The sequence below is a fragment of the Nycticebus coucang genome, chromosome 10 (genome assembly GCF_027406575.1).
Source record: "Nycticebus coucang isolate mNycCou1 chromosome 10, mNycCou1.pri, whole genome shotgun sequence".
Lineage (NCBI taxonomy): Eukaryota > Metazoa > Chordata > Mammalia > Primates > Lorisidae > Nycticebus > Nycticebus coucang.
Genome location: NC_069789.1, coordinates 122,994,012 through 123,004,484, shown reverse-complemented (window position 1 = coordinate 123,004,484; position 10,473 = coordinate 122,994,012). Strand labels below are relative to the sequence as shown.

General features: G+C 54.3%; 1 protein-coding gene across 6 annotated transcripts; it reads left to right on the top strand.

Annotated features, from left to right (window-relative positions):
- The first annotated feature begins 617 nt into the window (after positions 1-617).
- EGLN2 (egl-9 family hypoxia inducible factor 2) lies at positions 618-10,460 on the top strand. Of its 6 annotated transcripts, XM_053606513.1 has the most exons (7): positions 656-739; positions 1,186-1,302; positions 1,750-2,819; positions 8,582-8,701; positions 9,138-9,274; positions 9,474-9,541; positions 9,802-10,460. In XM_053606513.1, the coding sequence occupies exons 3-7, from the start codon at positions 1,983-1,985 to the stop codon at positions 9,855-9,857; spliced, it is 1,218 nt and encodes a 405-aa protein (XP_053462488.1). In that variant the 5' UTR covers positions 656-739; positions 1,186-1,302; positions 1,750-1,982; the 3' UTR covers positions 9,858-10,460. The 6 variants fall into 6 exon arrangements, with proteins under 6 accessions (XP_053462484.1, XP_053462490.1, XP_053462488.1 ...); XM_053606509.1 differs by lacking the exon at positions 1,186-1,302 and having other exon boundaries at positions 618-739; XM_053606511.1 differs by lacking the exon at positions 656-739 and having other exon boundaries at positions 986-1,386.
- The last annotated feature ends 13 nt before the right edge of the window (positions 10,461-10,473 follow it).

The following is a 10,473-nucleotide window of genomic DNA, read 5'->3' as shown; positions in this document are numbered from 1 at the left end:
TCATGTAAATGTCTTCTGTATGTAGCTTTCTTTGGTTCTTTATTCTGACTCCCACAACTGTCCTCTGGGGGCAGGGAGGAGTGGGGTCATGCAAATAGGATACATTTTGCACAGCCCTTCTGTCAGTCCGATTTCTCTTTTCTCGAGGACGTCCCGCACTCTATTTTTAACACCGTCATAATAAGTATTTATATAAATTACTTACTGACGTGAGAATTTGCATACATTTCTCAACTAATTGCGTAGCCATCTCTCAGTATCTCATCCCGATTCTTGGCTGCCCAAATAAATGAAATCACTCGCACGCCACTTCCCAACCCACCGGCTTGTCACTCCGCTAGATCTTTGCCTTGGAGGGGGTGGGCAATTTATTTGCATGCCCCGCCCACTTATCATGACTAAGCCTGTACCATGCACAGCAACGCCCCGTCCCTGATTCAGTTCTTCTAACTGCGCGCCTCCTCCCGCCTTGAAGGGGCGGAGCGCGGTACGCAAATGAGCCTCGCGTAGGCGACGGATCCAAGTCTCTTTTCTCCCGAGGGGTGTTCAGAACTTTCTCGCCCCGCCTCGTGCGGTTCGCGCCTGCGCATGCACCTTCTCCCCGTGCCAAGAGCGGTCACGTGTCCACCGGGCGAGGCGGGGGCGGAGCATCGTGGGAGGTGGGGGCGGGGTATGGCGCGCTGTGCGGCGCAGGGCGGCTGGCACAAACGGCGGCGCCGAGGCCGGAGGAAAAAGCTCGGTGAGGTGGTCTCGGGTAGAGAAGGGAGTGAAGGGGAGAAGGAGCCCCAACCGGGAGCCCGGGACTGACCGGGCCTGGTGTAGGGGCGCGCGCCGGGGGACTCTGTGGAGGGCCGTGGTGACCCCTGGAAGGGAGGGTGGGGGTGGGGCGTGGGGGAGGGAACGCGGGCCGGGCTCGTTGGGTGCCGGCCGTTGCGGGGGTTGGGGTGGGGGCGGGGTGCGCGCGCTGCGCAGAGGCCGAGGGGAGGGGCACGGGGTCCCAGCGGCCCCTTTGCCCTGCCTGTGGCGTCTGCTGCGCTCGGAGGGGGCTTCAGGGGCCCACACCGACCCGGTTGTGAAGAAGGGCACTTTTTTCCCTGGTCCTGTCGCCGAGTGAGTGAACTCTCCTCCGCTCTTCTGTCTGTCGCTGCGGACCCTCTTCCTTAGGCTCCTTTCCGTCTATTTCAGGACCTCCCTTCCGTCTGGGTGTATGTCCGCCCTAGCAGGCCTCCCGTTGGGCTCCGGGAGACCCCACCACCTCGGCCTGCCTGCCCCTCTCAAGCCCTCCCTCCCAGCTTCCCTCCGGTTTGTTTTCTGTCTCTGGGCCCTCCGGTTTCCTCTGTCTGTTGACCTTCCTAACTCTGACTCTGTGGATCCCCACATTTCTCTGTGCGTGTCTGGAACGCCCAGGCAGATCCCTCCTCCTCCCAACCGTCCTACCCCACGCCCCTCCACCATTCCTTTTCTGCTTCAGACCCCCTCCCTCTGACTGGGTACTCCCTCCCACGCCCCCACCACAGTTCTCTTTGTGTCCTCTACCCAGCCCCAGCCTCCAGCCCCTCCCCCTTACTGCTCCTTGTCTGTCAGGGATCCCCCCAAGTTTACTCTCCTCCACTTGGTCTCAGGTTGTGGGGTTCTCCGGAGCCAAGTCTGCCCTGGTTGACCTCCTTATTACTGCCCATACCTTCCCCCTTTCCTGCCTGTCTGCCTGCCTCTAGCTCCTTTTACATCTCTTTTTCTCTCTTTCTCCAGCTATCCTGAAGGGTCCCTTCCCAAGCCCTTAGGAACAGCAGAGGACTTGGGGACCAGCAAGCACCTTCAGGGCACGAGAAGAGCCCCTCCTGCCTGCCTTGCCTCACTCTGCCCCAGGCCAGGCCCAGTGGCCCGCAGCTGCATCAAGTGGAGGAGGAGGAGGAGGTGGAGGAGGGTGGCACCATGGGCCCGGGCGGTGCCCTCCATGCCCGGGGGATGAAGACACTGCTGCCATGGACAGCCCGTGCCAGCCGCAGCCCTTGAGTCAGGCTCTCTCTCAGTTATCAGGGTCTGTGTCAGAGCCCTTGGAGCCTGGCCGGGCCAGGATGGGGGTGGAGAGTTACCTGCCCTGTCCCTTGCTACCCTCCTACCACTGTCCAGGAGTGCCTGGTGAGGCCTCGGCAGGGAGTGGGACCCCCAGAAGCACAACCACCTCGACCACTGCCAGCCCCCTGCGGGAGGGCTTTGGTGGGCAGAATGGTGGTGAGCTGCGGCCCCTGCAGAGCGAATGTGCTGCAGCCCTGGTGACCAAGGGGTGCCAGCGACTGGCAGCCCACGGTGCCCGGCCTGAGGCCCCCAAACGGAAATGGGCCGAGGATGGTGGGGATGCCCCTTCACCTGTCAAGCGTCCTTGGGCCAGGCAAGAAAACCAGGAGGTAGAGGGGGAGGATAGCATGGGCTGTGGCTGCAGCAGGGGCAGTGGTGAGGCGAGTGCTGGGCTGATAGAGGAGACCCTACCCTCTGCGCCTGAGCGCCTGGCTCTGGACTATATTGTGCCCTGCATGCGGTACTATGGCATCTGCGTCAAGGACAGCTTCCTGGGGGCAGCATTGGGCAGCCGTGTGCTGGCAGAGGTGGAGGCCCTGAAGCGGGGTGGGCGCCTGCGTGATGGGCAGCTTGTGAGCCAGCGGGCTATCCCGCCGCGCAGCATCCGTGGGGACCAGATTGCCTGGGTGGAAGGCCATGAGCCAGGCTGCCGAAGCATAGGTGCCCTTATGGCCCACGTGGATGCTGTAATCCGCCACTGCGCTGGGCGGCTGGGCAGCTACGTCATCAATGGGCGCACCAAGGTAAGGCTGGGGGTGGTATTTTGTGGAGGGGATCACTGTGCACATTTGTTCTTTGGATGCCTAATGTTCCGAGCACAAGTGGGTTTGGAGAGAAGCTTCTGGGGTCACAAAAGAGTTTAAGTCCTTCCAGTGGAGAAGGTGTATTCACTTGTGGGGATTTAGTGTCCATGGCCTCTTTGTTTACCTCATTTTATGCACCTGTAAAGCAGGTGTTTGGCCAGTGGTTCCTGACCTTGCCAGGAATCCCTTTGAACTTGATAAGAGCTGCCAACATGCACAGTCCTGTACCTGTGTATGTGTCATGATGGGGTTCACAGTCCCTTGATGTTTGGGCCCCGGACCAAGAATGGTCATTGTAGACATTTCTGCTTCTGTCATGTGTCCCTGTCCGACTATCCATCCATTCATCCCTGAGTGCTGGCCTGTCTTCTAGCCTATCCTATCTGTCAGGCTGGAGAACCAGGAGGAAATGAGAGAGTGGCTGTGATGAGTGGGCCCTGGGCTGAGGGACGAGGTGCTGCCCACTATGCTGGACACCTGGCCCCTGAACTTTCATCGTGCCCTGTGTGGCTGCTGTGGCATCTGCCTCATGGACAGCTTCCTGGAGTAGCTCTGGGTAGCTGCATTCTATCCCAGGTGGACCCTCTTGTCCCCTTTTTTCCCCACCCTTCCCTGCCCTCTATCTTGTCCTATTTGTCACTTCATCCCTGTTTGTCTCTCTTTTCCCTTGATACTCTGGTTTTATGTGTCTGTCCTTGGTCTCTTTTCTCTCTCTCTCTTTTTTTTTGCTTTCGAGTAGTTGTACTTAATCTTTTTTGGAGCCTGGGGTTTTTTGAGACTCTCCTAGTGGCCACAGAGTCTGTTAAGAAAAATGCTAATTTTATGGGCGTTTACAAGCAGTTTTCAGGGCCTCATGGTCCTCCAGCTAGCTACCCATTTAGGAACCTAGAGTCAGGAGCTGTGTACAAGATAGTGGTCTGTAGGGCCTTTCCTGCTTGGTGACATGATAATCTTCTCCATGGAGGTGTGTGAGGGCCCTGGCCCTGGCCCTGGCCCTGAGTTCAAGGCATAGTGTCCCTTGGAGAAGACCCTATAGGGAGTGCCTACCGTTTCACACCAGTAGGTGCTTCGCTGATGGCACTGCTGTGTTCTGCCTTATAGGTGTGAAGTTGAGCTCCTAGTGTCTCCCTCGTTTCTCAGATCCTGTCTTGGGTTCTACCTCTGTGTGGCTTCCCTTTCAGGCTGGAGCTGGCTCAGGGACCAGGGCTCCCCCGGGGCTGAGGCCTGTTTCCTCCCCACCCCAGCTGGAACTTGTTCTACTTCCCTCTCCCTCCCGTTACTTGATAGCTGGAGCCAGAGTCGGCCCCTCCCTGGGCTTGGCTCCTGTGCAGGCGAGGCCATCATAGCCTTCCTAGCTCAGCATCTTCACTCTTGGGTTGGCAGTCCTTGTTTAGGGGAGGGGGGTGGCCAAGGGTGGGACATGGCTCTGAGCCTCTCTGCTGGTCCCCAGAATAGGGAAACCACGTTAAATCCCCAGCCAGTCTGTAGCAGTTTGGGGAGGGGAGATGGAGAGAGCAGATCTTTCCTCCTCCAGCGCCTCCTTTGGTGGTGGTTAGGGACAGGGTCCTGACTAGGATTGGGGATGGGGGAGTTATTGGAACATTTTTAGCCTTAAATGACCCTTACTGCTCTGAGGAGGTGAGAACAAGGCTGGCTGGACTGGAAAGGGAGGAGAGGAGCCAGCTCAATCACTAGAGTCCCTCTCTGACCCTCCCCTCCCTAGTGAGACAGCAACTTCAGGCTTCTGTGCCTTCAAATGCTCAAATCTGCCCTCCCTCCCCAGGCTCTGGAGTAAGACTGGGGTGCTAAGGTGGGTTGCAGCAGTTGTGGTGGCGCACGGATCACCAGGACTGGAGTCTAGGAGTGGGCAGTAACCCATTCTATCATTCCTGAGTTGGACTCCTTTCATCCAATTTTGCCTCCTCTACTTGCTCAGTTGACATGCAGGTAGGAGAGAGTAGGTTCCCACTGGCAACAAGGGCTGCCAGAGGGGACACAAGGGAGGGTCTAGCTGGCTTGGTTTGCTCATTTAAGAGCCCACCTGTCATTGTCTCAGTCACAGGCTTCTGACTGGGATGTGTGTGTATATGTGTATGTGTAGTGGTGGTGGGCTCTTGGCACATTGTCACCAATAGTCTTTCACTTTTCAATCTCCTGGCTGTGATCTCCTTGCCCCTTACCCAAGTTAGGAAGAACAACTTTTCCTGGTCTGTCTCTTGTTGTCCCTGGGGCCAGAGGATGTTTTCATCCCCCAAGAGATGTGTATGTGGTAGAAAGGGGAGCTTTAAGGGCAGATTCCTCTTTCTGTGCCCAGCTTTCATGTGCATGGTAGGAGAATCTGTATGGGGCAGGGCCGAGAGTAAGGGGTAGGGTTCAGAGGAGACCCAGAGGAGTGTTCTGAGGCAGCCGATACTGCACTGGGTGCTGGGGAGGTAGGCCTGGCCCCACGGGCTTCCATGCATCTGCTTTTCAGTCCAGTACTAGGTAAACAGGTACCTGTGCTGATTTTACGTTCAGGGGATTGGAATGGAAAAAGAACTAAAGTTAACCCTTGACTTGAATACTGAGCTAAAGGGTGGGTCCGGGGAATGATCCAGGCAGGTTCAAAGGCTTTGTGGTAGAGATGAACTGGGCCTGTTGAGACTTGGAGCAGAGTGATGGAGTTGGGGTCCTTGGAAATTGTGGTTAGGAATTTGTATTTTCTCAGGATACAATGGAGAACTAGACAGAAGGGTCTCTGGCTGTTGTGTGGGGTGGATTATGGGAGAAGAAAAAGGAGCCCTGGGCCCCTTCTGTCACCCATTCTGTTGCAGAATCAGCACGATTGGATTCCTAACTGGGAAGTCCTTTCCTATCTTTAATCAGTGATTCACTGATTCCAGGCTTTCTGTGCCATGGCCACCTTCTTTCCTTGCAGGGGATGGTTGCTCAGGGAGTGAGTAGTGCAAAGAAGGCTCTCCCCACTGAACCTTGGGGTGTAGGATATAGGGTTTTCCTTGGGGACCTTCTCACTTATTGTACCCTGGTGCTACCAGAGAGAAAGTCTTTGTTGCTTCAGTGCTGCGTGAATATAGAATGGTGGCAACCCTCATCACTAGGATGAACCCTGGGAATAATGTGTTGGGAGGAGAATGAGAGATTGAATCAACCTAGCCTGCTGTGTATGGTGTGCTTGGCAAGCCTCCTATTTTGGCAGTGGACCCTGATGTGTTTGAGCATGAATGTTTAACTTGGAGCTGTCTTGGTGGGCCAGGCCCATTGGTGGGGAGCAGAAGCCAGCACAGTTGTACCTGGGTGGAGGGGTCAAGACTGATGGTCCCTTAACTGAGGAAAAGCTGAAGGGTCCTTGTGCCAGTCTTCTTCTAATTGCTTACAAAGACCTCATCCAGCCCCCGCAGTGGCTTTGGCCAGACATTGGGACAAGGTCCTTTTTATTTTTATTTATTTATTTATTTTTTTTTGTAGAGACAGAGTCTCACCTTACCGCCCTCGGTAGAGTGCCGTGGCGTCACACAGCTCACAGCAACCTCCAAATCCTTGGGCTTAGGCGATTCTCTTGACTCAGCCTCCCAAGTAGCTGGGACTACAGGCGCCCACCACAACGCCCGGCTATTTTTTTTTTGTTGCAGTTTGGCCTGGGCTGGGTTTGAACCCGCCACCCTTGGCATATGGGGCCGGCGCCCTACCCGCTGAGCCATAGGCGCCGCCCAGGTCCTTTTTATTTTAAGACAGTCTCACTCTGTTGCTGAGGCTAGAGTGTTATGGTATCACAGCAACCTCAAACTCTTTGTGTTCAAGCAATCCTCCTGCCTCAGCATCCAAAGTAATGGGACTACAGGTGCCTGCCACAACACCTGGATAACTTGTATTTTTAGTAAAGGCTGAGTTTTGCTCTTGCTCAGGCTGGTCTGGAACTCTTGAGCTCAAGGGATCCTCCCACTTGGGCCTCACAGAGTGCTAGTGGTAGGATAACAGGCATGAGCCATGGCACCCAGGCCGGGCCAGGGACCTTTTTTATTTTTTATTTTATTTTATTTATTTATTTTTGTGGTTTTTGGCTGGGGCTGGGTTTGAACCCGCCACCTCCGACATATGGGACTGGCGCCCTACTCCTTGAGCCACAGGCGCCACCAGGACCTTTTTTATTTTTGAATGGCATTTCAGCCTGTACTTTGGTTCTCCATCATGTGGTAGGGACTGTATTGGGTGTCTTCCCAAGCATTTGTTATCTTGTTCAATTTCCACAACAACCTGTGAAGTAGCTGACTGCTCCATTTCGTGGATGAGAAATCTTGAGATAGGAAGTCACTTGCTTGATATCATAGCTCATGTAGCAGCACCGAGACCTGAACCAGGGAATTGGGTCTACAGAAGTGGCTGGGCCCTTTCCTTTACCCCACAGCCACCTTTCTGTCTACTCCCTGATGGCAAACATTCTGGGGCCCCAGCCACCCTATGGCAGAGGCTGGGCTAGGAGAGTAGCAGCTATCTGGCAGAGGGAACAGGAACCCTGTGGCCAGACCTGTACACACACAAAGTAAAGCCTGGATAAGTCTGGTTAGGTCTGGTGAGGGATCTGAAACCTCCAGAGTTATGTTCTCAGAGGAATTAGTTACTACTGCTGTAAACAGAGAATGTGTTTATTATCCAGGTTGCCAGATGAGGCAGTGGAGGCCCATGCAGGTGATGGGACTGTCCAGGGTTACCCTGCCAGTTGTCCTTACTGTTGTGGGAATGAGATCTCACTTTCTTTTCTTTTTTGGAAATAGACTTACTCTGTTGCCCTGGGTAGGATGCCTTGGTGTCATAGCTCTCAACAGCCTCAAACTCTTGGGCTCAAGCAATCCTCTTGCCTCAGCCTCCTGAGTAACTGGGACTACAGGCACCTGCCACAATGCCCAGCTAGTTTTTCTATTTTTAGTAGAGACCGGGTCTCCCTCTTGCTCAGGCTGGTCTCGAACTCCTGAGCTCAAGCCATCCACCTGCCTTGGCCTGGCCAGATCTCACTTTCTATTCAGACTCTACGTTTGGTTCCTGTTTGGATGTGTCTGAGACAGATGATTTATTTAGTGACGATTCTTTGTAGTCACAGGCAACAGTTCTCAACATTGCTGCACATTAGAATTACCTGGAGAACTTTAAAACATTCCAGGTCATACCTTAGACTAAGTACATTAGAACTTCTGAGGTGTCTCAAAGGTCCCCAGGTGATTCCATTTTGCAGTCAAAAATAAGAACCCTTGGCCTAGGGGTGTGAGGCCACAGTCCTACGAGACCTGAAAATGTTTAAATTGGTTTACTCTAGTGCAGGCGTCCTCAAACTTTTTAAACAGGGGGCCACTTCACTGTCCCTCAGACCGTTGGAGGGCCGGACTATAGTTGAAAAAAAAAAAAAAAACTGAACAAATTCCTATGCACACTGCACATATCTTATTTTGAAGTAAAAAACAAAACGGGAACAAATACAATTCACACCGCTTCATGTGGCCTGCGGGCTGCAGTTTGAGGACGCCTGCTCTAGTGAAATGTCTGGGGTGGGATATCTTTAAAAATCAAATTATCAGCTCTTTATTGAGACCATTTGAGTGCCAAGGAACCAGGGTAAATAAAAGGGCTGGGAAGGGTGAGAATGGAGATAATGGCTGCTCCTTCAAATGTGCCTATATAGCCCCAGTAAACCCACCTCCCTCCATCTCTGCCAGGCCATGGTGGCGTGTTACCCAGGCAACGGGCTGGGGTACGTGAGGCATGTTGACAATCCCCACGGAGATGGGCGCTGCATCACCTGTATCTATTACCTGAACCAGAACTGGGACGTTAAGGTAGGGGTGAGGGTGGGGCTGGGCTATGTGCATCCTCTCCATTTTCCACTCCCTGCTCAGATTCTGGCATTTTCCTGTTCTTTTCTTAACCCACAGGGGGGCGGTGCAGTGTGCCGGCCCTTCCTGGGAAATGGTACCGCCTCTCTGGCTGACTATGGTGGGAGACCCCCCCACCCCCCCTTTTCCGGGAATGGTACTGTCTGCCAAGCCCCACCCGGCCTGTAGTGAACACTCTCCCCCTTTTCCTGTCTTTAGTAGCTTCCTGCCTATCTCCATGGTGATACAGATTCTGGGTTGTCATTCATTTTAAGAGCCTTGAGTGGTGGGAGGGAGTGATGCCTGCTGGCACTGCGCCCCCTGGTGGGCTCCTGGGACGCAGTGCAAGGCAGAGGTTCCAGGGAGGATCAGCTGGCCTCATCCTCTGGCCCACCCCCAGGTGCATGGTGGCCTGCTGCAGATCTTCCCTGAGGGCCGGCCTGTGGTAGCCAACATCGAACCACTTTTTGACCGGTTGCTTATTTTCTGGTCTGACCGGCGGAACCCTCACGAGGTGAAGCCAGCCTATGCTACCAGGTATGACCCATAGTTCTGGGGATGTGCCGAGGTGTTCTCTCTGTGCCAACAATGGCCTGTCAGATCCACAGAGTGACTAGGTGCTGAGAGGGGCTCTAGGTGGGAACAGAACCCGGTGTCTCCAAAGGGTGGACTCTGTTACTATTGGTATGGTGGCTGGAATTGTAGAAAACTGATCTCCAATTTCCCTGGTTCCCAGGTACGCCATCACTGTCTGGTATTTTGATGCCAAGGAGCGGGCTGCAGCCAAAGACAAGTATCAGCTAGGTACCTGTCCCACTTGCCTAGTCTTTCCTATTCTATGTACCCCACTAGGCTTCCAGCTACCCCTTCTACCTCATTGGTCTCTTATTAAAAATCCCAGCACTCATCTTCCCTCATCTCTGTCCATCTTTCTTAGCCTGCTCTCCTGGTACCTCTGACATAAGCCCCATTTTCTTCCTGGTTCTTCCCCATCTTCTGAGGTTTCCCTTGGCCTTTTCATTCCTCACTTGATGACTCACAATCTTCTGTCCTCTCATCCCTAGCATCAGGACAGAAAGGTGTCCAAGTACCTGTATCACAGCAGACTACGCCCACCTAGTGGCTAGCCCCAGAGCTCCATGGACAGATGCCTTTCACTGACTTCAGGAGAGCCCTGGGCCATGAGCTGGCAGCCCACCAGTCTCTGGTGCTTGCTCCTCCCCTGCCATCGCTGCTGCTTCTGACTTTGCCTCTGTCCTGCCTGGTGTGGAGGGCTCTGTCTATTGCTGAGGACAAAGGAGGAGAGACCTTTGCTGTCCCACGATGGAGGCGGGAGTTGTGACCTGGGTAGGAGCCAGCATTGGGGGATACCATTACTGAAGCTGGGGCTTCTGGGTCCTGGCCTGTCTGGTCATACCCCTATTAGGTGTGGAGAACTGGGAGGAAGCACAGTCACCTCCCACCAGGATGCAGGATTTTGGGTTGGAGTGAGTCATGGCCTCTTGCTGGCAAAAGTTGGGAGGGTATCCCTAACTCCCCTCCACCCCCCACCCCCGCTCCCCCAACTCCAGCCTGGAATGTGAAGTGACTCCCCAACCCCATTGGCTTATGGCACCTTGTGGACTGGGCTGCTGTTGCTTGGGCAGGGTAGAAGGTGCCTGGAGGAGCATGGGTTTGAAGGCCTGTCAGCCAAGAAATAAAAGTTTTACCTCAGAGCTGCACATATCTGACTCTTC

What these genes read in the sequence shown, in the direction of transcription:
- EGLN2 (XM_053606509.1), top strand. Translation starts at nt 1,983, where the DNA reads ATGGACAGCCCGTGCCAGCCGCAGCCCTTGAGTCAGGCTCTCTCTCAG. An exon ending in ACCAGAACTGGGACGTTAAG is followed by an intron (nt 8,702 to 9,137) that starts GTAGGGGTGAGG and finishes GCCCACCCCCAG; the next exon opens with GTGCATGGTGGCCTGCTGCA. An exon ending in CAAAGACAAGTATCAGCTAG is followed by an intron (nt 9,542 to 9,801) that starts GTACCTGTCCCA and finishes TCTCATCCCTAG; the next exon opens with CATCAGGACAGAAAGGTGTC.